The 26,198-nt window shown below is 42.6% G+C and overlaps 1 protein-coding gene across 1 annotated transcript; it reads left to right on the top strand.

Moving 5' to 3' along the window:
* Positions 1-131: 131 nt before the first annotated feature.
* On the top strand, positions 132-16,981 carry LOC137282690 (G-protein coupled receptor 143-like). The gene is made up of 8 exons (XM_067814480.1): positions 132-500; positions 1,649-1,755; positions 2,418-2,506; positions 3,029-3,121; positions 10,342-10,454; positions 11,737-11,845; positions 13,012-13,105; positions 13,481-16,981. The coding sequence occupies exons 1-8, from the start codon at positions 218-220 to the stop codon at positions 13,709-13,711; spliced, it is 1,119 nt and encodes a 372-aa protein (XP_067670581.1). The 5' UTR covers positions 132-217; the 3' UTR covers positions 13,712-16,981.
* Positions 16,982-26,198: the final 9,217 nt, after the last annotated feature.

Raw genomic sequence — 26,198 nt, 5'->3', positions numbered from 1 at the left:
AATGGATAACAACTTCTTTTATGTTGTGAAAGTGTACAGGTACTAATGTACCATTGTGTTTTAGAAATGTTCAAAGATAGTATAGTATACCTGAATAGTGTGAGTATCAGAATGATAATTTCTATTTTCAGGATTGAACAGAGTTGGAAAATGGGCTGAAGAAGACATCCACACTCTCCTATGCCAATATTAATAACCAAAGACACAGTCCCAAAAAATGTCATACCCGCTATATTTGTTGTCATGTTGCCATGGCGACAGTGATGGTCATTTACTCAACTCAACATTGTCCCGTGATCACCTGATTTTCACCGATGACATCACCAATGTGTTTTGCATTATATCATCAGCTTTGAGTTTACTGGGAGTTTTTTATCTGCTGTTGCCTCGAGGTAACCTTGACCTTATCACACCTTTGGCCCACACAAGACTGTTGACAGGTCCATGTCTAAAATCTACAGTTTTGTCACTGTTTGCTGCAGATTGTTTGGCTGCAACTGGTAAGATACACAATTATCGTCAAACTTGGTGCAATCTAACTGAGATCAGACCTTTTATTCACAGTGATTCAGTACCTCTTAAGGATTGTAACCTCCATGGAAGCAGTGTGTGAAATTATATGAGCCACTGGCCTTCTAGCACATGGCTATTAAAAATCAAGTCAGGCCAGTAAATTATCCACAATCAGTCCGGCCCGACTGGCCAGTGAAATTTCATGGGGTGACATTTTGTAAATATATCACTCTCTCTGACGTGTTAAGTTATAATGCACATATAAAATCATACACGATCATGGCCTGATAAGCCTCATATTAGCTGCTTATGATGAAGCCCATGTCATGCCGACAGTATCTCGTGTTCATTTATTTGTGTAATCTTTTGCTTTAACTAAGTTTCAACATTAAAACTACAGACTAGTAAATTATTTTATCAGCTTGTAACATTCAGGCACACGAAGCCTGGCTGGCTTGCATCATAAATTTGGAAACTACTTCAAACACTGCATTTGTCTAGGTGGTCGTTAATGCAGCATTTAATACTCATACAATCTTTGCATGTCTTAAAATCAATAATACTATCAACCCTCAGGGAAGTTACCATGTAATTTATTCCCCCTCAAAATGATGTATTTAGTTTATGATATTAGATTAATAAGTTTAAATAAATTAATGCAATTTTGCAATAAACTCAACTCTCACACCATCTACCATCTGAAGATCATTTCAAGCGAACGTCTTAGAGTTATGTCCCTTGGAGCATTCTTAAAGAATATCCAAAACACAGTTTGTGACTGAAATCAGTTTTCGATGTACAGGGCAATTGTTTACATTCCATCCCATATATGGCAAGACTGTTCTCTAACTAAAGGTTTTATCCTCAAAGTTTCAATTATTGATTTCATGTAAGTCATAAGGGATAATAAGTCATTCATTGGAAGCTAAAGTGAGTGCAATTATGCCCCAATATTCCCCAGTGCCTTGAGCATGTACTAGTTGCGTGGATATGTGCACTTTATAAATATCCTGTCCCATGTATATAATACAGGCCAAAATATTGTTGAAAATGTGTGACATTGTGACAGTGTAGGGAATAAGGATTTATTTTCCATCTTAAGATTTTGAAACTGCTCCTTGTTGTACTGTTGCAGGGATCCTGATACGATCGTGTGTGTGGCTGGGTGGGTACCCAGTACCAGCTTCCTACTCTAAAGGAACTTTAGAAACCAACTCCTATGGATTCTGTATTGCAATAAATGTGAGTGAACAATTGTAGAATAGGAATACATTGCATGGAATAATCCCAGACTCACAGACTTAACAGGGGAAACATTGGTGTATGGGCTTACCATTATCCCCTCAAGTTTTGACATGGAGTCATGCGAGACTCCCACTCAGCTGCCTCCCAGTCTTAACATATCCAACATTAGTATGTGGGCTTATCTTCTCAGGTTTTGACATGTAATCATCCCAGACTCCCAACCAGACTCTGTCTTAACATGCTGTCCCAATTGACTCACCTATTGTTTTCAAAGAAACTCTGAATAAACACTGATTTTCCCAGAGAAGTTTGACACCTGTATGGATATAGAACTTCTTTATTCAGCTTGACAACGATACAAGAATCTGTATGGAAACATCATCTGAATAAAGAAGTTGTTAATCCATAAAGGTTGTCCTCCTGTACTCCCCAACTTCTTAATAATGCCTCTCAAAAAATATTGTCATGAAAAAAGGAAAATTTGTTTCTTTGGGATTGGTGCTTGTTCTTCTGCCTGTTGCTGTATTGCCTTTTGTTGGAGCACCCGTTCTTGTGGCATAATGCTTATTACAATGGACTGTTTACAATTGTTATTTCTGGTAACTGGAGTTATCTCCCTGTAAAGGACTGTTGTTATAACTCACTGTCTGTCTCCACAGGTCTTGATCCAGTACTTCTATCTGTGCACATACCTCTGGAATCTCAACTTTGCACTAGAGCTCTTCACATCACTAAAAAACTGGCCAAAGTGAGTTTCACTTTTGTCATCACTGATGGAAAAGTCAGTCTGAGTTAGATTTCTGTTTTGAATAATGGTTTCAGATCAAAACATCCAGGCACAAACTTTATATTCAGGAGTGTGTGTAAACTGCTATCTATTTTATGTAGTGTGTTGAACATTCATGGTCAATCACAAGGTATGATTTAACTCCCAAAACTTTCAGCCAGAACACAGGGCTGGTTAGATGTAACACTTGCCAGCCCTGGCCAAAACTTACCTGTTCACAAAACATCTTCATATACATGTCTAAATTTTAGCCCAACTATCAGGCAGATGAATCTGAGAATCTGGCAGTCCATGTTGAAAATAGCATGTTCTGGGCAGGTTTTTCAAATGCTGTCTATCACAATTCAAAATGAAGCAAGATGTGAAACAGTCTTGTCATGAAAAATGGCACTCCTGTGACAAATTATATCAGTGGCATCGTAATACTATTATACCTGTTGACTGTCAGCAGTCAGGTGTTTTATTGTGATATGTTGTGATCAGATCTGCCTGGTCAAGGAACGTGGTGGGCTGGGTGCTTCCTGGGATTCTGACTATCATAGGAGCAGTGGTGGCCTTCTACCCTTCACTAGACAGGTGAGAGCATACCTCCCTTCACTAGACAGGTGAGAGCATACCTCCCTTCACTATACAGGTGAGAGAGAGCATACCTCCCTTCACCTGTCAGGTGAGAGCTTATCTCCCTTCACTATACAGGTGAGAGCATGCATCCCTTCACTAGACAGGCGAGATCATACCTCCCTTCACTATACAGGTGAGAGCATACTTCCCTTCACTATACAGGTGAGAGTATACCTCCCTTCACTAGACAGGTGAGAGCTTATCCCCCTTCACTATACAGGTGAGAGCATACCTCCCTTAACTAAAAGGTGAGAGCTGCCTCCTTCACTGGTCAGGTGAGAGCCTCCCTACCTTCACCTGTCAGGTGAGAGCTTCCCATCCTTCACTGGACAAGTGAGAACATTCATCTCTTCACTAGACAGCCCAGAGCTTTCCTCCTTCACGGGACATGTCACGGGACAGGTGAGTGATGGAAGTAACAATGGAGAGGTGACTTTATGAAAGTGGGCCCTCATCTTTGTGCCTGTTCTCTTTGGAGTAGATGTTATCACTTTCCTGGATAAAGTGAAAAATAGTTGCTCAGAAAACAGTGAAACTTAACCCATCCAAACAGACAAAATACTGTAAGGCCAGACCAATTATATTTTTTGCTTTGTGGATCTGCAGGCCATATTTTTTCAAGAATACGAACAAAAATAGAAACTGATTTTAAGTTGGTCTGGCCTAAACTACTGTTATGACAAACTCAAAGAGACCACTTATTTTAATCCATTGTAATTGTAGTCTTCAACTATAATGTCATAAACATGCAAAATATTATATTTTTTACATACTTATCAGGTAAGAAAGCCAACAATGCCCACGTGAGTGGCGCTTACTCAATTTCTCTCATAACACAGTCTACAAAAAGTAGAGATGCGAGGTCAACATACGGGCGGTAGGTCACCCAGGTCACGAGATGACCTGGACACGTCATTCCCTTACTAGAGACGAGCGAGTCAAGACGTGTTGCTTGGCCGCTCTACTGGATTCTAGTTAAGTGTGTGCTTTGTTTATTGCATTTTTCTATATATCTCTCTCTCTCTCTACTATCATCATTCTAGTCGCTTTTAGGTGTTTTTCGTTATCTGCGACTAGCTGATTTTTTGTTTCTTGCCAGCAGTTTGTGGGTCGTCGGCCGTCGTCCCACTTGCACGTGCTTCACGGGTGTCCCGATTGTGTCTCGGTTCACGCTTGTGTGGCTCATGCACTCGGACCCTTGTCGGGCTTCCGCGTTACTCGCTGGCGGATAGGCGGGTTGGCGGATAGGCGGACCTTCCGCCTTGACGGAGAGGCAGAGGACAGGCGAACCCTTCGCCCGAGCGGACCTTTCGTTAGGGGTTCCTTAACAATCGTTCACCTGCGCCTTTGTGCGCAGTAGCGGAGGTCAGGCGGACCCTCCGCCTAGGCGGACCCTTCGCTAGGAGATTCTTCTGTCGTTCCCCTCAACCTTTGTGTGGTGTAGAGGAGCATTGGCGGACCTTTCGCCTTGACGGAGAGGCGGAGGACAGGCGAACCTTCCGCCTGGTCGGACCATTCGCTTGTGACGTGCCTATCCTCCTTGGATAGGAGTTTACTCTACCGTCACCCCTCGGCAGCGTACCCTGTCGTGCGTTCCACCATGGTATTCGCCTCCTTCGGCACTAGGAAGTCGGCTAAGTGGGATCCTCACACATTGTGTAGGCTTTGCAAGAGTCCCTGCGCTGCGGATAACACTTGTGCAGAGTGTGAGGTCCTCTCTGAGCGGGACTTTCGTCAGTACCTGGCAGTACTTAGGAAGAGCGAGAGGGAGTCTCATCGGAAGAAGGCAGCGCCTTCCGCAGGTTCGCCAGTGTCTTCGGCGTCATCTAGACGATCGGTGCCTCGCTCTCCCATCCGCCCTCCTTCTCCCTCCGCATCAGAGGAGTTAGTTATTCACGAGGAGGCGGAGGAGTTCGACTCTCAGTCAGGAATGGAGTCGGACCCCATCCTGACTATGCCAGAGGGGAGCGCTACTCGCTCCCGTTCCGTCTCTCCCTCTCGGCCCCTCCTGAGGGAGGACGTAGCCGTATCACTGGAGGGGAGGAAGGAGAAGAAGAGAAGGAAGGAGAAAAAAGCGAAGAAGTCTCGTGACAGGGAGCAGGTTCGCTCAGAGAGGCTTCTCCTTTCCGTTAAAGGGTTAGTGGAGTCCATCCTTGATCAACGCCTTGGTCCGCCCACATCGGCACGTTCCGCAGAACCCTCCTCTCCGCTCCGCCTCCGGAGGCGGACGCCTGTTCACTCCCCGAGGCGCTCTCCTTCTCCCAGGTCCTCCCCCTCTAGGGAGTTCATTAACACAAGAGACCCTCCACTTATTCCTATCCTCCCGGAGGAGGTGGGGGATGACAGCGACCCTGTCCTTCCAGAGCCTAACCCTCCAGTCTCTGACTCTGCGTCTAGACTGGAGGCAATTGCGGAATACACCGGTGTGGTGTTGGCGGAGGTGGACGATCAACCTTCTGCCGCTTCTAGGGCGAGAGGCGAGTCTTTCTGCCTTGAAGACTGTGTTCTCTCCCCTCGGAAAGTCCTCCCTCCGCACCGCTTCCTTGAAGCAGCCGCTAAGGAACTGAAGGAGGCTATTGCCACCGCCAGACCAGGTCGCCTTACCCCTCAGCTCCTCCTCTCAGACAAACAGAGGATCAGGCTTCCAGTGGCGAACTCGCCCATTCCTTTAGATCCTCCCTCCTTGGACCCCGATATCTCTCGTGTTGCTTCTGCTGGGGTACCCCACAAGGTGTCGGACAATCACCTTATCCATTTGGACAAGGAGGCCAGATCCATTGTGGGGCTGAGCAACTATGTTGCTCACGCCTGCCAAGCTATGACCACTTTCGCCAAGGAGGCAGGGATGGAACAGGGTGAGGAACCTCTGTATAGGGCATTTGGAGCGGTAGCTGGCGGAGTGGCACAAGTCACCCTGTCGGCTGCTAGGATTTCAGCTGCCATTACCAACCTCAGACGGGAAGGCTTCCTGGGGCGCACTAATCTCCCTCCGGAGATTAGGGACTCCCTCCGTCACGCCTCAGTGTCGGCAGACACCTTGTTCGCGGGGGAAATCCCAGAAGCTCTCCGCACTCGCCATGAGATCCAGCAGCAGGACCTAACCAATCGGATCATGACGGGTGGCGGACCCTCAGCAGGCTCCACCCCCCGCAAGCGTCAGGGAGGTCCTCCAGCAGACCAATCCACTCCTAGGAAGCGGACAGGGAAGGTGGACTTTCGGTTCGGAGGTCGTGGCCGAGGACCCACGAACCAGTCCAACCAGCCCAGCCAGGCTAACCAGGGATTCCAAACCCCCAGCAAGGGCACTCCGCGGAAGCGGAACAAGGGCAAGTGGGCGTCCAAGAAGAAGTGACTCTTGGTGCCCGCCAATCCTTCCGCCACCTATCATTCCTCCATTCGACGGACCCGTTGGCGGCCGCTTGAGCCTCTTTGTCCCAAACTGGCGTCAGCTAGGACTAGACCCATTCGTGTGTCGGATCCTGGAGCGTGGCTTCCGCATCCCGATCTCCTCTCTGCCCCCTCTAACCTGCTCTCCGGTGGAACGTCCGATGGACTCGGTCAGGTTCCAACTCACCTTAGAGCAGGTGGAGTCTCTAGTCTCCAAGGGGGCAGTTCAGGAAATCCCCCTCCAGGATCTGACTCCCGGGTTCTATTCCCCCGTTTTTGTCAGGCCCAAACGCAACTCGGGGAAATGGCGGCTGATTCACGACTTGAAGGAGTTCAACTCCTCCTACCTCGAACAGCCGCCATATTTTCGACTCTTGACTGTTCCATCAGTCATGCGGTTACTGGAGCCCTCGGACTACATGGTGTCCCTCGACCTCCAGGATGCGTACCTGCACATCCCCATTCACTTGGCGGATTGCAGGTACCTCCATTTCGTCCTGGGGGGCAGGCACTTTCAGTGGAATGTCCTCCCGTTCGGGATTTCCTCTGCCCCATGGCTGTTCACTCGTGTGACCCAACCCATCGTCCAGTTCCTCCACGAACTCCAGGTCCAATTCCTTATGTACCTGGACGATGGGTTCGCTCACAACCCTTCGCCCTCCATTCTCGAGGCGCAACGGGACCTCGTCATCCACCTCCTTCGACGCCTAAGGTGGCTAGTGAACCTGGAGAAGTCGGACCTGGTACCAACCACCTCTCTCCAATACCTAGGTGCCATACTGGATACAGTAGCCTTCAAGGCTTTTGTACCCAAGGAGCGGATGACCAGGCTAGCGCCCCTGATGACTCGGGCACTATCAGAGCCCCTGTCCCTCAGGCAGTGGCAGCGGATATTGGGCCTCCTGACGTCAGCCCAGGACCTAACCATAAGGGGGAGGCTGATGCTCCGACCTCTTCAGGTGTTCCTCAACGAGCACGTCAGGGAGACCCACTGTCTTCACCCAATAAGTCTCCCACCTCACCTCAGACACTTCCTCACCTGGTGGCAAGTGGACGACAACGTCCTCAAAGGGGTTCCCCTAAGGACACCTCTCCCGACCAGTCACCTTTTCGTGGACGCCTCCACCCAAGGATGGGGCGCTCACTTGGGGTCGGACCAGACGGCAGGTACCTGGTCGGCAGCCCAGCAGGACCGGCACATCAATGTGCTGGAGTTGGACGCCGTATGACTTGCCATCCTCCATTGGTCCGTTCCCCTCAGGCACCAGACCTTACTGGTCCACACGGACAGCTCAGTCGCAGCCTGGACGATCAACCGTCAAGGCTCCACCAGAGCCACTCCTCTCCTAGACCTGACCCTCCGCCTGTTCGAACTGGTAGACAGGCTCTGCCTGAGCATCCATGCAGTTCACATTCCAGGAGCCAAGAACGTCCTGGCAGATGTTCTCTCCCGGCCGGACGCGCCTCCTTCGACAGAGTGGCAACTGAACCCGCGGACGTTTCAGTCCCTCTGTCTCCAGTTCGGCAGGCCCATGTTGGATCTGTTTGCCACCAAGCTGAACTGCCAGCTCCCGATCTATGTATCCCCCGTGCCGGACCCAGCGGCCTGGGCCGTCGATGCACTGTCGTTAGAGTGGGAAGGGATGGACGCTTATGCCTTCCCTCCCCCAGCGGTTCTAGCACAGGTAGTGGCCAAGCTTCAGACCACCAAGTCCATCAGACTGCTTCTGGTGGCTCCCATGTGGCCTGCCCGGCCCTGGTTCGTTCCCCTTCGCAGACTCTGTCTGCAGGATCCCGTTCAGATCCCTCACCGGAGGGGCCTTCTCATAAGCAAGCCAAGCGGCCGTGTTCACGAAAACCCTCAGGTATTCGATCTGCACGTTTGGCTTGTATTCAAAGGGGGCTCAGGAACAGTGGATACTCCAAGCGAGTAGCCTCGGCCTTGGCTTCCTCACAGAGGAAAACCACGCAGAAGCTCTACGACTTCCAGTGGGGTTCCTTTTCCTCCTTCTGTGAAGACAACGGCGTGGAGGCCGGTTCTGCCACTCTTCCCCAGATAGCTGATTATCTGGTTCACTTGCGCAACGTTCGAGGGCTCAAGGCCTCCTCCATTAACACCAATCTGGCGGCCATCATGTCCGTTATAAGGAAGAGGTCGCTGGAGGGACTGGACATTTCTGTACTGAGGGAGCTCATCAAGTCTTTCCGACAGGCGGAGGGTCGGCGCAAGCCGAGGGCTCCTGAGTGGGATCTGGCAGTGGTCCTTGACCACCTCAAGTCAGATTTTTATGAGCCTCTGGAAGAGGTTCCCCTCCCCCGCGTCACGGTGAAGACCACCTTTCTAGTGGCCATGGCCTCGGCGGCCCGAATATCGGAGCTTCACGCTCTTCAGGCAGATCTCCTGAGATTTGAGGCCACGGATGGAGGATCTGCGTCCTTGGGCCTCGCCCCCGACTTCGTTTGCAAGAACCAACAGGCAGACGAACTGGGACGTACCTTCCACATCCCTTCCTTCGGGCCGTTGGTAGACCCGACGGAGGAAGGAGCACTCTCTCTCTGCCCTGTCATGGCTCTCCGAGTGTATACCGACCGTACCCGCTCCCTTAGGCGGGGGCGGCGGAGGCTCTTCCTCCCTCACTCCCAGAGGAGCAAAAGGGAGATTGATCGGAGAGCTCTTGGGGTATACCTTCGGTCGGCCATCATAGAGGCCTACAAAGGCCAGGACAGACCTCTTCCGACTCGAACCAACCCACACGAGATCAGGGCCGTCTCGGCCACCATGGCTTATCACCGCAACATTGCGGTGGTGGACATCATGGCGGGCTGCTTCTGGAAGTCTGGCTTGGTGTTCGCCAACCACTATTTACGAACCCTCTCCAACGAGGATCAGGCGGGCATTTCAAGGCTAGGACCCCAGGTCTTTGCCCAGCAAAGAACGGGGGGTCCTTACCCTTTAATTCGGCGCGGGGCTGCTCCTCTTTAGGCGGCCTACACTCCCCCGCCTCTCGTATGGTGCCAAGCTGGGGACCTCAGCTACACACCCTTTTTGCCTCAAATAAACTTTTCTGTTGCTTCTCTCCACTCCTTCAGTGTTGAGTTGTCTTTTCTCGTGTTGGGTTTCCCTTCCGGGGTTGTCGGCCGATCCCTCCTCCTTATCGGAGATGTCCGGACAGCGGTTGGTGTCCTACCCGCCCTCTAGTGCGGAGGCGGATGCCGGTGGATCGCTCTCCTCAGGGTTTCTTGGTTCCTCTTTACGTAGAGACGCACGGGCGAGGTCTCGCGTCCACGCTCTCAGCCCTCCGCCTCTGTGCCATTCTGGGCATTGTTGGCTTTCTTACCTGATAAGTATGTAAAAAATATAACATTTTTGATTAAATGTCATTTTTTATACTTACCTGGTAGAAAGCCAACAGTCGGGAGTTCCCGCCCAGCCTCCCCTCCTGAGGGTTTTGTTGTCTGCCTCGCTGGGTAAGGGAATGACGTGTCCAGGTCATCTCGTGACCTGGGTGACCTACCGCCCGTATGTTGACCTCGCATCTCTACTTTTTGTAGACTGTGTTATGAGAGAAATTGAGTAAGCGCCACTCACGTGGGCATTGTTGGCTTTCTACCAGGTAAGTATAAAAAATGACATTTAATCAAAAATGTTATAAACTATAGTAAACAGTGTATAAACCCTCCTATGATATTTTACTGTTTTAAGTGTTCAAAACTGCAACTTCTTTGATACATGTGGAGATTATTATCAAAGAGTATGAATGTGACCAACTGTATGGTCTTGTCTTCAGATGCTACGGGACGCGGAACCTAGAGTGGACAATGCTCTTCCTCTGCTTCTTCGTTCCAGTGTTGTTTGTCCTCTTCATCAACCCTATCATATTCTTCTATGCTGCAAGAACCAGTAGGTATCTGGGAGGGTCTCCTTCCAAATATCATCATGGCATTGATACATCTTCCTCTGGCAACAAGTCCATGCGTTTGAAATAATTACTAGCACAGAGGCCCAGTGCCAGTTGATATTGTATCAGGATGACAGTTTTGAAATATTTGCAGTACCTTGTGGTTTTCAGAAAATTATCTGTCAATTTTTGTTTCAAGAGGAATCTTTCCCATAATTTATTTGTTTGCTAACAATCAGGGACCATCCATGATCCATCATGTTACGATAACTCACCATTTCACTTCTTGGTATTTCAGCACTTTGTGCATTAAGGAATGTCAAAACCAGTCTTTAACAAATAAAAGCTTCTCTCTGCACCATACGCGTCACTGATTTTGTAGAACAGTGTGAAACTGTGTACGGTGTACTAGTTGTCAGTTTTGTATTTACTGGTTTGACAGAAGGGGCCTGCAGATTTCATTCAGATATCAAAGCCTGCAAACAGCAACAGGCCCTAATGGCCAAATTAAAGTATTGCGAACTGTCCATGCCTCTTTATCCATCCATACATGTCTCTTATCCTATAGTTGTCTCTTATCCATCTATACATGACTCTTATCCATTCATGGTTGTGACTCTTATCCGTCCATATATATCTCTTATCTGTCCATATATGTTTCTTATCTGTCCATAGATGTCTCTTATCCATCCATATGTCTCTTATCTGTCCATAAATGTCTCTTATCTGTCCATAGATGTCTCTTATCCATTCATGGTTGTCTGTTATCTGTCCATAGATGTCTCTTATACGTCCACATATATCGATCTCTTATCTGTCCACATATATCGATCTCTTATCTGTCCAAAGATGTCTCTTATCCGTCCATATGTCTCTTATCTGTCCATAGATTCTGTTATCCGTCCATGTATGTCTCTTATCCGTCCATGGTTGTCTCTTATCAGTCCATTGTCATGAACTATACATATGTTTAGATCAATATTGTCAGTCTGGCATTCTGACTGCCTGTGTAGAAGCGAACATGAACAGGATGTGCCACTGTCCAAAACGCCCTTAAAACGCCTTGCTGTTTATTCACCTCGTGAATATTCTGTTCATAGCTGACTTGTTACATATGTATATATTTTGTGTAACCATCTAAAAATGTTTGGATCTTTTTCATTCTCATCACTGTATAATTCTTAGCTAGTCCCCTGTTTAGATTTGACATATGTATATCTGTCAGTTCAGAGACAGCTGATTATGGTCGGCTCATTATAATATTGATGATTGTTTGTCTGTCAGTTCGGAAACAGCTGATCGTCAGCTCAGGGAAGTACACACACTCCGAGCGAGACCTGGTTGAGGCTGTGCGACTCAAGCTTGCTCTCATCTTCTTGGTCTTCTTATTTTGGTGAGTTGCTGTCTAAGGGACTGTGGAGATCCGGGTTAGAATTGATCTTCTGTAACCCATTCTTGTCGTTAGAGGTGACTAACTTGATCAGGTGGTCAGACTTGCTGAAGTGGTTGACACGTCTATTGTATCTCAATAGCATAGATCAGCGCTCATGCTGTTGATCACTGGATTGTCTGGTCCAGACTTGATTACTTACAGACTGCCGATATATAGTTGGAATATCACTCACTCACTCAGTGTCTTAAGAGTATTTAATAATTTGAGATGAACATTTAAAAAACTTAAAAAGTTATGAGAAAAAAGTATATTGGAACAACCTAGACATGATGTGACTATATGTTTTCAGTCTCACAGCGCTTAGCTTACTTGACTGAAACACACATGAGCCTGTCTCATTTTCTTATGTATAGTGACCACCTATATATAATGCACCACCCCATTTAGTGGATTCGGTATTTTTGAAAAATATATTTCGAGTACCAGTATCATACATAAATACCAACATCATACCCCTTTAAGGAATACAGGTATCAAGAAATAGGTTAACAAAATTGGTCAATAATGATTTGAAACTGAAATGAAATAGTATTTGACCCAATTATTTCAGTCAATGCTCTTGTTCTATTAGGCATGTGTTTTGTATTCTCGTAAACTAAGTACCCATGAAGATCCAGGATAGAATTGGTCTTTACCAAACAATGCTTGGCGTAAGAGGCGAATTAACAGGATCGCGGGTGTCAGGCTCTCAAATTTCACTGACACATCAAGTTATCCCAACTGCGTAGATCGTGATGTTATATTGTACTGGACTGTGGTGTCCAGACTTGAACATTTATATACCACCGCCACTACTGCTGAGTAGTGCATCAGACAAAGAAATATACTGAGTAAGTCAGATAAAGCAATCAGCTGTGCACACCTTTTCTTGAAAACGCTACTCAGGTATGTCATGGATTATTTGTCCAGTATCCATCATAAATATATTCCTAGAAATCACTGGACCAATGAACCTCACTGGTGAGATACTCTATGTTGTTCAAGAGGTTCTCACATGTTCAATATGGCCGCTGTGCCAGCAGCCATACTGGAAAATCAAATTAGGCTTGCTACAGGACTTACTGAATGATCCCCTTGGTTACAGTAAACACTGATATTTTTTTCAGCTGGACACCTAATATCATAGCCGCTGTACTGGAAAGTATTCCTGGAGAAGATGCCTCCTTCTTTGATGTTCTTCAGATTCTTTGGATAGTCATGGTGAGTCACTGGAAATGGTATAAATCATTTCGGTTTTAATATGCCTTTTGGATTATCTTGCTTGTAAAGGTCTGGCAATCAAATGGAATTAATACATTATAATAAGTTAGATGATTTTGATGTAGATATTAATATTTTCAAGTGAAACATTTATGAAGCAAGGTGGTACTCATTTAGATAATGAAGTTCTATATCCATGGAGCCGTCTGCCTTATTCATCACACTTACTACAAAATGAAAATATTTTGAAACTTTAGTTAAGCATGATCATACTGGAGTAAAGAGTTTGCTTTTTTTTGCGGAATTATCTCCCTTGTTCATCCTAACAACTTCAAAATGTCATTTAATGGAAACATGAAAACCTCCATGTTGCAGGCAATCTGTAATCCATGCCAAGCTCTACTGAACTGTCTGGCATACTATGGATGGCCCGGGTGGAAGGCATCGTGTGAGGCTATCACAGACTTCCTCTGTCACAAATACAAGACAACTGAAGGGGAGAGAAGTGCTCTGTTCCTCTCAACATCAGATGGACAGAAAGGGGAGGCCACTCAAATTCTTACATTCAGAGGTCGGAGTGGAAGTGTCTTCTACACAGACAGCTAACTGCAGTGAATTCAAGGTTCCCAGAGTGTCAGCTTAGACTGAAGGCTCCAGAGGGCATGTTATTGGAACCAATCTGCTAGCCATTTTTATAGGTTATTTGTAAGAGTGAGTTTTGTTTTATGCCGCACTCAGCAATAATCCAGCTATGTGGTAGTGGACTGTAAACAATTGAGTCTGAGCCAGACAATCCTGTCATCAACAGCAAGAGCACACATTTTGTGATTTGTGCATAATTAGATAGAATCAGAGTTGTAGATCTATAGATAGATTGATATTTCAGTAGTTCTGCATGGCCTAATGTGAGTGAGTGAGTGAAATTTTATAGTCACAGTGACAGCATGGCAGCCATATTGCTGCAGGGGTGAGCCAATAATAATGACCAAGCTGCTGGTATGTTGGTGAGGTGATGTTTATTCTGACATCAGGTATATATAATTCCATTCAACTGATCAGTCAATCACCCTGTAATATACGAGTGAGTGAGTGAGTTTTGTTTTACGCCACACTCAGCAATATTCCAGCCATATGGCGCCGCTCAGTTTATAATCAAGCCAGGACCAGACAATCCAGTGATCAACAGCATGAACATCAATCTGCGCAATTGGGAACCGATGACATGTGTTAACCAAGTCAGCGAGCCTAACCACCCGATCCCGTTAGTCACCACTTACGACAAGCATAGGCACCGTTTATGGCAAGCATGGGTTGCTGAAGGCCTATTCTACCTCGGGACCTTCACAGGTCCTGTAGTATAAGAAGGAATGTCATGCATTAATACAAAAATGCAACAAGTACAGTTACACATAACTAGTTCATAATAAGTAAATCATTTCCACTAATGTATAAAACAATACATAATGGTTGTCATCAACATACAAATGATCAAGTTAAATGATCACAAAGGGGATATTTACTCACAAATAGATAACTACACACATGATAGAAGATATTATGTACATACCCTGTGCGTGACACCGGAGTGTGTCTCTTTACCCACAGTACTATTCTGGGTTATTGATTTCCTAAAACAAATACATACAATGTTACTATGGCTCAATTACTAAATGTAGAAGGAAACTTCTTGTGTAACATTGCATACAAACTACCAAATCATGCTCTCACACATACATACATTTAGACATTTCACTGATAAATTAAAAGTGCACTGACTACTTAATATAAGACATTTAATATTCACAACACTTTATATTGTTTATGACATATTTAATAGATAGGTTCAGATTCTATTTAGGTTAATATAAAGTAAATATCTAACCTAGACTGTGAAAAGAGGCTTGTCCTGTGCAGAGTTGTTAGCAGTGTGTGCAAAATGCTATGGAGGAAAGTTATAGTAATATGATGTTAATCAAATGGGAGGCTAAAGGCTATTGTATTGAAAGCTATACTGTTGAGGCCCACTGCTTGGATATGTAACCCAAGCACATAAACTAATGAACATAAGAACAACTTGAAAAGATAAATATAAAACTTTATTGATAAAACTATGAACACAATCTCCTGTTACAATATTGTGACTAAACTTCAGAAGATGACAATTATCCCCCTCAGAATCCATATATTTGAAAGAACAAATCATCTGACAGTTTCTAAAAATCCAGCTTGATGTTTGTTTTAAGACTAAGTCCAAATCTTTTCCATGGATATCATAAAAAGTATAAATGCCAAAAATCTGTAAGTAGCAAAAGTTCTCCCTCATAAATCTGCCAAGTTCTACTGAATGATATGAAGTTTTTTCGAGTTGTGCTCCAAAAACAAAGGGACTAATTACAAATCATTTCCATGGACACTGAGAAAAGGAAAAATGACAAAAATTTGCAAACAGCAAAAGGCACCACCTTGGGACCTGTCTCACATATCTGCCAACTTTTGCCGAAATATATTCCAGAAATTATACCGATCCCTCTCTTTTGAGTGTAAGTCTGAATCATTTCATTTTAATTAATCAGGCAATGCACTCAATGCAGGGAATTTTAGACAGTGTACACAATGACTGAGAGAATCAGGCAGTGTACACACTGACTGGTTATTTCAGTCACTGCACATATACATGTGCTGGTCATTAGTGGCGACTTATAATATGGTCAGGCCTACTGATTACTTTCCACATGTTACCAACTGTGTACGTATATGTTCATGCTGACAATCAGTTCATTGTCTGGTACAGACATGATTTCTCACAGATTTATACCTAATATATAGCTGGGATATTGTCGGATGTGGCACTAAAATAAAAACCAAATTTTGAAACAAAATATAATTAAACAAATAACTCTGATAGACACACATATCTCTGACATCAATGTATATGTGAATGAAAAGCAACAAACAAATATCTAACGTGATAGACAGGTCTCACTGATTGACAAAATGGTGGTTTGGTGCTGGAATATTTCTTTTTAATTCATTACTATATAGATATATACATCTATATATAAAGACAAGAGTTTTTTATGGATGACAACTTTTTTTATTATCAACCGTGACCAAGGAACATATCTCCCTAGAGCTTGGAACTTATTAATATTGGTATAATTTCATTATCTTTGCTGCCAACTTCATCCTTGTACATACTACCCATAAGGCCCACTTCCACCCGTTACCACATCGGCCATGCCTGGATTAACACTCCCTGGCTTCCATTTGTCCATTATACCCCGCCCCATATATTGATTGATTGATTTTGATCTCAAGTTAAGCAGAATGGTCCATATCAAAGGGTAAAGCTCAAACTGAACAGTGCAATGCATTTGAATTAAGCAATACTGATTTAGCCGTTTGCATTTGTGGAATTCTGTTACTCCAGATGGAGTTGTTCCCAGCGTTGTCATCTAAAGTCATCACACAGTCATGTTGCTTGTAATTATACTGAACTAATCATCCAGAAGACACATTTACCAAGTAACAAGGTTCAGATGTAAGATAATATCACATTAGACCAGTGTTGTATCCTCTTTAAATTAGACATGTATATTTATTTATTTGGTTTGTTATGATTCATGCTCATTTATAAAGCTATTAAATTGGTAATTGATGCATGTGGCTTTAAGGTTTACATTTGATACTTATTGTTATATTTTGAAGTGTTTGCTAAAGGAATATATTTATCCAAGTTTCGTCAGTGTGAACAATTTTTTGTGCTTACTGTTCAAGGGAATGCGTTTTTAGAAATATTTAAAGAATACATTTTGTTGAATAATATATATTGTTATATATCTAGTCAAGAACATGTTTATAAAACATTTAACATGATCTGAGTTTGTTGTCTTTATTTTTTCCCCAGTTTGTCAAAATTATGTCACATTCGTTTGATTTTTTTTCATGTCATCTGAGCATTTTATTTATAGGCCACACCAAATTTATTTATTGTTTTACAGATCCACCAGTTGTATTTTTCAAGAATAAGAAAAAAGAATGTATTTTCTCTGCTCATAAAAATAATATCCAAATGTTTTATTGGTCAAAAAGTAACCTTACATTTTATAATGAATATTACTCTGACAGTTGATGTTTGTTTTTTCACTCCGGTCATTGGTTTTCTGGGGACTAAAACAAGAAATAAAATTGGTTTGACCTTAGCAGATTTTAACATTACATTTCTAGAAACATGATTTCCTGCTGCTAACACTTTCCATGTGTAAGGACCATAAATTCTATCCAATCGCTTTGCCTTGGCCTTAGCTGGGCTCGGAACTTCACTACAGGGCAGTAAACTGTAGTTCACTAGACTAGTACCTAGTCCTTATGCGCACCCAGTTGAGCGGTTATCAGCACAAGCGCTCTGGGAAGGCAACCTAGTCTAGGGCTCAATGCTGTGTGGAGCTTAGTGCAATACGGCAAATACAAAAGATGAATCAAGTAAGTGAAAAACAACGCTGCTATTTATTTTAATATGTTCTTATTAGACTACGGTGTCATTTGTACTGCAAACCCCAATGTTGACATTCATATTTAAATCTCCATTATGCCATTCGAAGTACGAAAACTATTTTTTTTAGTTTACTCATAAATCTTCCAGGTAATTCAGCTTTTGCCCACACCTTCACCAGCAACAGCAGTTTCGGAGTAGACCTTTATTGCAGTTGGGAAATATCTTTACTCTTACTGGTAAGCCGATCTGTGATGTTTTATCATATTTCATGTATTTTCCGTGATCAAGTTTGGATTCTCACTTAACTTGTGTTTTTGCTTCTCTCAGTGAAATTTTCGTTTTCGAACGTTCATGGCCGTCATGTCTGAACCGTGAACGACTGAAGCGATCCGAATAATATCAAAATTCGCCCCAAAATTCAAACGTCAGGAGTTATGAAATTTCTAGCGGCCTTTCTAGCGCTCTCGGATTCTGCCTATTCTTATTCTAAGGTCGCATACAGGTTCTCTTATGATTCAGGAATAACTTTACTTTGAGCGAATAGGTACTTATGTGGAAACGTAAAAAAAATATAACCCCAAGAAGTTGATATCCATAAAAATCTTCATTCTTATGTATTTTCACTTCTAAATGACATTCAAAGACTTGATACGACATCAACATGGAGATGATGCAGTCACATCCATCAACAGGTACACCTGATGAAGGAGTAAGCATTAACTCCGAAACGTTGTGTTCTCTCATAAAGAAGTTGATATCCATAAAAATCTTCATTCTTATAACCCCAGAAAAAGTGTTTTTACAATAGGAATAAGTTTATGATAGATTAAGACAGTGTGTGAAATCAATGCCAGTTTTCAGTCACAATTTTCATTGAATTTGACTGGGGTTTTTTCAATTCAAAATTTTTCAGGTAATTTTAAAGATTTGTCCGGCTTTAATTGAAATATAATAGTTGATACTTGGGCTTTGCCCTATATGGTCATGTACACCACAACCCAAATCTTAGTAATAAGCATGCCTGATGGGTCCAAAGGTGCTATACATGTTGGTCACACTGTTAGATTGCTGCCACCTAGAATAGTGATGAAATATTAACAATAACATAGTAATCACATGTATGAAATAATTTACTTCAAGCTCAAATTTCATGCCCATGAGATGCGAAATCGTACCTTATCTTGCAGACAAGGCATTTCTTTAATGTTCTGAATGTTTGAGAATGAAATTCAACCAAGTTAGTTAAAATTATTAACAATTTTAAATAAGTCTTTTTCAATCAGTATATATTCACGTGGAAATGTTTGTACGATTATTTCATCTGTTACATGTTTGTGTCATGTATGAATATCTTTCCAGGCAACGTTTCTGTCGCTGAATCACCTGGTGGAAGATGGCTAGATCTCCTCCTAAAACGATTAACCATGTGTCAATCGTGAAAAAACTGTCTGTGTACATTCCTCACTTCACAGACATCTTTGATGAGGAGTCATTCTACATATTTGCCTTTCTGTTCACTGTTGCAACAATCATTGTTGCCGTCATTCTCGCACGAAAAACAACGCTGAAAGACCATGGTCATGTGGACTAAGTATGATTCAGCAGGAGTGATACAAAGGTGATACACTGTGTATGAACAGAGGTGATGGGCAGTGTACGTACAGAGTTAATGTCCTCTGTGTCATACTGAACAGACAATACTGGTGCCATATGATTTTATTGAGCAGACCACCACGTTCAGTTGATATGAAGGTGAAACTACATGTATTTCTCAGCCAACACATAACATTTTCAGTATTACATAATTTATTTTCCTTTGTTTGAAAATCTCTTCAACCCTCTTTTAGAGAGGAAATGAACTGTTACTATTGGTGACAATTTACATTTTTATCATATTTATCATCTATTATTGGAGGGATTTGATCAGGATGATATGTGAGATGAATGAATCTCCTCCCGAATTTGTCATGTCATATTTATTTTCTTGGTTGTGATTATACCAGTACTACAAGCATGTACATGTATATCTATATGTGCGTCACTTGTTTGATTTTTGTTTGCTCTGCAGTCACATAATACTTACAGAGAAACCTTGAAATCTGTTGCCATTATCTGAATAGATCATTGTAGAAGACAAAGTGGTTCACACAGAAACTTCATTGAAGCATTTTCTGAAATAAGCACTGTGCTTGTTGTGACTTCAAGTCACTGTGAGTTGACAGTAATGTTTCTAGCAGAGATGCAAACCTTTAAAGTGTCAGGGTAAATGTAGAACTGATATATGACTATTGCTATAAGAAAATTCAGAAAGTTATAAAATAGTCATCAAAATTTATATTGTCGTAAAAAATTGATAACCTGGGTGAACAAAAAGAAAGGATTTTCCATTTTATGATATTTATTTAAAGCATAAATTTTGTCTTTGTAGACAAAGATACTTTAATGCTGCTTTAACATTGTCACACTATGTAACATGATATGGTGTGCTGTAGTTGAATGTCATTTTTTCATTAATTTACAAAAGGAAGACAAATCAGTCTTATTGCAAATGTAGGGATTCTGTATGCAGTTGTGCCTTCTGCATTTATTCCTCACATGAGTACAATGTGTCAGGTCCATTTCTGGTGTCCCCCAGCTGTGATATTGCTGGAATAATGCTAAAAGTAAAAGCAGCATAAAACCCAATTCCCTCACCCTTGGATCGCCTCGCAGAAAGGGTATATAAATTAGCATTGATTTGGAAAGGTTTTACCTACAGATCACATTGTTGACAGTGATATATGGTAAATCTTGTGCCATTTGATAACAAATATATTAACCACACAAGTGTAGCTGTAAGGTTGGCATCTCTGACCTAGCTGATAAAAAACATGCCATTGAATCTATGAATACTCACTAGCACTGGCATGATTGATCCCATTATTGCCCACATGAATGTTGGGATGGGATATACAACTACAGTTGCTTTCTTATAATTGAACTCCAGTTATCAATCTACATTTTGTGAGCAATACCCTGCTCAAATACTGACTGATATACTTGACTACTTTTACTAATAATAGTTGTATGTGACAAGCTTACAACTAATCAGTGATCAAGTATGTATTTCAATACTTCTAAAAGGCTACTTACTTTCAAAGTATATTTGGCTAACGTCAGGTAGAACCACTTTACTGTTGGGCTGTTAATGCATTTGCTCATCACACAGAAGACCTGGGTTCGATTCCCTACATGGGTACTATGTGTGAAGCCCATTTCTGGTGTTCCTTGCAATGATATTGCTGGAATATTGCTAAAAGTGGTGTCAAACTAAACTTACTCACTCCCAAGATCATGTTTATGGTATTGTGTCTGCTAGTAACGTATGTTTCCATCTTTGTGTTTCAACTTGTGAATATTTCATGATATTTTCCTTTGTAGCTCAGCTGTTCTGTGCAATATTGAGAAACGGGTTGTGTTTGTGCAATATACTGTTGATCACATTGTTTACCATGTTTCACTGTATCATGTACTGTACTTTATGATTGTATCCAGTTGATAATTATTTTCCTCCTTACCCAATTCAGTGTTGTGTTGATCTCATACATTTACATTTATTTATATCTTTGTTTGTTTGTATTTTGAATTTTTCTGATTATCTTAGTCTCACAATGACTAAAATGCAAACGGATGATGTTTGTTGCTGCTTTAAATTTTAACAATAGATTGATATTCAGTGATGGACCTGAACCTAATTTTCCTATCTTATAGAAGAATTTGGATCTGAAAATTAAGAATAAAATGCATTTTCAAAATGGCTGCAGGAGAGTCATCCAGGATGTACAGGCCATATTACCGTTGGCATTATTATTATAATTATTGCTTTGTCTCCTTATAGATGAACAATACCAAACATATTCAGTACTTTTGAAATTGGTCAATTAGTGGTGGCACTTTGTCAGAGTGAAAGAACATATAAAATTTAGAGTTGAAACTGTATGCTCTCACCATGGTACAGTATGTATTGTGGTACAAGGCCTTCAGTCCCGAGCATTTTGGTTCTGGGTTTGGTCTGTTTTGGTTCAGTATATGGGATATGATCACTATGCAGAAAATGAAAAGAAATACAAAGACTTTGACAAAATGATTAAATTTCTGGACATTTTCAAAACGTTTTGACAACATTAATAAAGTGAAGGTATGAAAACTGAAAATGCTGATTTTTTTTATTGCATTACAGTATAACAAGCAGAAGGCAAAATACAGTGGTTGTACAAATACCACATTTCCACCGCTAATAAAATCATAATACTGTCTGAAAGGAATGTTTCAAAAGAGCAGTGTAGTGTTGAACTACCGGTAATGCTTTCCCACCTGAACTATAATTTAATCAGTTTGAGGGGCGGTGGGGTAGGCTTGTGGTTAAAGCGTTCGCTCGTCACGTCGAAGACCTGGGTTTTGTTTCCCCATATGGGTACAATGTGTGAAGCCCATTTTCTGGTGTCCCCCTGCCGTGGTATTGCTGGAATATTGCTGAAGGCGGCGTAAAACTAAACTCACTCACTCCCTAATCAGTTTGAACTATTAGAGCATTGGACAGTGCCTGAAGGAGTCCTAAAAACAAAGAATTTGAGATTAATAGAGTCTGCATTCTCCAGATTCCATTGTATGTCTGAATTTCAGTGTGCAATATGTATTTATTAACATAATTAGAGTTGCTCATTTGTGTTATGGTCTATGCTGCTTCCTACTGTTGTATGTGGGTGAAATAAAGTGGTTGAATTCAAGACATGAAGACTTCTTTCTTAGTAGGTGCATGAACAAGTCCTGTAAACACATTTACAAGAAAGTCTCTGTCAAATTATTTTCTTCTGAGTTAACTCTGTCAACAGCATGTTTACTACACACCCAAGGCTAGCCCCTCACTGGACCCACTTAGCAACTACCCAAGAATTCTTTATTGCATATACTGAATCTTTGTCTTCCTCAAAGGCTAGTGGGTTTGGTGAGGTGGCCTGGTGGTTGAAGTGTTGGCTCATCACACTTAAGACTCAGGTTCGAAGCCCATTTCAGGTGTTCCATGCCATGATATTGCTGGAAGATTACTGAGACTAGTGAAAGGCCAGGTAAAACTGCCCTCACTCACAAAGGCTAGTGCTTTGACAGTAGAAGGTATATGTTAAAGAATGGGAGTTAGGATCACCATATTAGTAGGATCACCATCCACAGAGTACAGGATGGTTTATTAGTTGTCACATGGTGGCCAGTGAGGTGTTGCTCACGCTATCAGTCACCGGTTTGTCAGCTCCAGACTAGATTAACATTACGTTTCATGTCATAACTGCAATATTGCTGGCCTTGGGTGGGTCAGTGTGCATGCGCGTGTGGGTGCTTGCGTGTGTGTGTAATAAATAAAGCAATGGAGAGAGAATGGCCATTCTTCATTGATCAGTTACCTAAAAAATTCCGACTGACTCCATGCAGATGGGCATTAGGGTATGACAAGGACAGCCTGGCTCTGAGTCGGAATACATGTACTGTATCTTGAGAGGAGAGTCCTCGTCAAAAAGTGGCATCGTATGTCAGGAATTTGGCAGGAATGTTAAACCTACAGTGTGGTTCAAAATTATTGAGAATAGCTAAAGCATTTCATATTATTAAACGAGAACAAATCAGATAAAATTGAATGTATTGTGAAAGTGAACTGACCTTTTCATGTTGTGTAGGTAACAATTTAATATTTTATCAAGTCTCCTTGAGCTTCACGGCACAGTCTAAGACGGGTAGGCATACTTCCTATCAGAGAGGTTAGTGTCTCATGAGTTATGCTGTCCCAGTATCGGACCACTTCTCTCTTCATGTCTTCAATTTTTGTCAACCCCTTTTGATTCACACATTCCTTCATCATCCCCCAAATGTTCTCAATGGGATTTAAGTCAGGACTATATGCAGGAAATGGTAATGCAGTCACATTTTTCTCCTGAAACCACTGCTTGGCATGTTTTGCGGTGTGTTTAGGAACATTATCTTGCTGCAAAATCCAGTCATTTCCATAAAACACATGTGCACTTGGAAGGAGAAAATTATCTAATATGTTAGTGTAGCGTTGACTTGTCAGATTTCCCTCAAACACACACAGCGGGGTCGTTCCTAATAAGGATATCCCTCCCCATACATGAAACTTTGGGCTGTATTTAGGTCGTCGATACAACGGTGCTGACGCAGACTTTGTCCATATTTTCACATTATTGGGATATACCCATATTGAGCTTTCATCAGTAAAAATCACATTTTCCCAGTCAAAGTTTTCATGTGCCAAACACCACTCAACACGCCTGTCTTTATGTTCTTGTTTCATGAGAGGAGAAGGAATTCCAGTCTTTTTCTCCCATCCAAGATCAATCAAATTTCTTCTAACTGTAGATTTTGATACAACAGTTGATCCCCTTTCTATCATTTCATACCTGATGTTGGAGATGCTTGCCCTTTGCTTTTTAGACGCTAAAATTCCCAGCCGGACGCGATCTGAGAAGTCCAATTTTCTGGGTCTCCCTGCTCCTTTCTGGTGCCCAAAAACCTTTCCCTCTTTAAAATTCTTCCTAATCCTATACACAGTAGAAAGAGGAGTTCCTGTTCTCTCTGCCAATGTATTTACATCATCAATTCCTTGATTACACAACTCAAAAATCAACCTTCTTTTATCTTCAGCAGATATTGTTGACAGTGCTGAGGAAAATGACGTCTGCTACAAATTCAGGGGAGGTAACTCTAATTGTACTATACTCAGTAGGCCAAGATGAGTTACCTCCCTTATACCATTACTTAGTTTTAAGTATCAGTGAATCAGATGAGGTGTTATGATAGCTCAAAGTAAGAAGAAAAATTCTCAATAATTATGAACCAGACTATACTTACTAAGGTAACGTGTAAACTGATATTAAAGGTCTGTCAACGCTCATGCATCAGGAATATGTTTAAAGTCGATGTAAATGTACTAAATCAATACAAGACAAGAAGTCGCACATCCATAATAAGTGTCTTGTGTTACCAACTCATAAATGCCTATCAAACGTCGACGTAAAACAGTTCTCATTTTTGCACAAATGACATTTTGTCACGCATATGTCAAATTGCGTACGATTTTGAGAGTTGAATATTGTCGGTATAGTTTAGAAGAACATGCGTAATCGAGTGCAACCATAAACGATTCGGGATGGTTTTATCAGGGAGACTTTAACAGCTGTAGATTATCCCTTGTTTTATCGACCATAATTGTCTTGATGCAATTTCTGCTTTTCATGCACAAAGCATAAGGACAACCTATGGTCATAAAAGAGCTAAGTGTATCTCGCAAATTCGTCCAAAACCCTTGCAAATACAGGATGAGAAAATGAGCCGTCCCAACGGTGCCGACCGAAACACTGCCATTAAACGATTACAAGCAGGCCAGTCACAGTGTCGTGACTAGTCCAGCATATAACTAGACGACTTCGTACTATACCAAGGCTGGAATACGGGTTTATTCATACGAACTATGTCGTGACAAGGACCTTCAGCGTTCATTCCAGCAGAATAACTCATTTCGGGGATCGTCTTGTGCACTCCAAATGACCATCCAAGACCAGGAAGACCAGAAGTCACCACACTATCCCAAGATGGCGATATTCGTGTAACCCACCCACGTGACTGCCAGCGCCCATAGAATGTCCTACCAAATAATCAGCAACCATATCTCTGTGAGGCAGGTATGCGTGTCTGTCGCAGATCACGCAATGGACGTTTTGCATCAGAAGCATCAGGCAATTGGACACCTTTGACAGGGATGGAGCCATCTCAAACACTGGAAGATCGGAATCGCCGAAAGCAATCTGATATATCGGCCATATTCTCTGTCCTCACGTGCATCTTGTCGAACGCTAAAGGGAGCTGTTCCAAAAGGACAACGCCAGACCTAACACATGACGTGCGACAGTGCACTACCTGGCCTGAGGGAACATCAGTGTCCTCCCCTGACCCCCCATATCCCCGGATCTGAAATCAATTGATTATCTGTGGGATCAGATGGATAGACGTGTACGTCATCGGTGTAATCCGCTATTGCCGCTTTGACTGTTGTTCAATATGCTGCAACCCATGAAGGTGCGTTTAGAATATTGTCCTTCAGTAACCCATGCTCTTCGTAAGAGGCGACTAACGGGGTCGTGAGGTAAAGTTCACTGACTTGAATAGCTCGTCATCGGTCATGCTCATGCTGTTGATGATTAGATTTTAACGGATGACATGCTGAAGTCTGTCTTCATAGCCTTACCAAAGAAGCCCAACACGCCTGACTGTGACCAGCACAGGACCATCAGTCTCATGAGTAACACCTTGAAGATGCTGCTGAAAATCATGCGAGAGCGCTGCAGATAAAAAATCAGGCCAGAAATTGCACAGTGCCAGTATGGCTTCATGCCGGATAGAGGTACGAGAAACGTCATAAAAATACACCATGAGAATGATAAGTGAAAGGAGCATACAACATCAGCAAGAAGTATACATCTGCTTCATCGACTACAAGTCCGCCACAAACGTCTCTTCCAAATGCTCAAAAGGGTCGGCATAGATGACAAAGATTAT

Source organism: Haliotis asinina, chromosome 1 (genome assembly GCF_037392515.1).
Source record: "Haliotis asinina isolate JCU_RB_2024 chromosome 1, JCU_Hal_asi_v2, whole genome shotgun sequence".
Lineage (NCBI taxonomy): Eukaryota > Metazoa > Mollusca > Gastropoda > Lepetellida > Haliotidae > Haliotis > Haliotis asinina.
Note: the sequence above shows the minus strand (reverse complement) of the source record. Positions and strands in the feature narration are given on the sequence as shown.

Bases quoted from the DNA above. Each gene is read 5' to 3' on its own strand.
- LOC137282690 (XM_067814480.1), top strand. From the start codon at position 218: ATGTCATACCCGCTATATTTGTTGTCATGTTGCCATGGCGACAGTGAT. The intron at 501-1,648 runs GTAAGATACACA...GTACTGTTGCAG, and splicing joins AGATTGTTTGGCTGCAACTG to GGATCCTGATACGATCGTGT. The intron at 2,507-3,028 runs GTGAGTTTCACT...TGTTGTGATCAG, and splicing joins TCACTAAAAAACTGGCCAAA to ATCTGCCTGGTCAAGGAACG.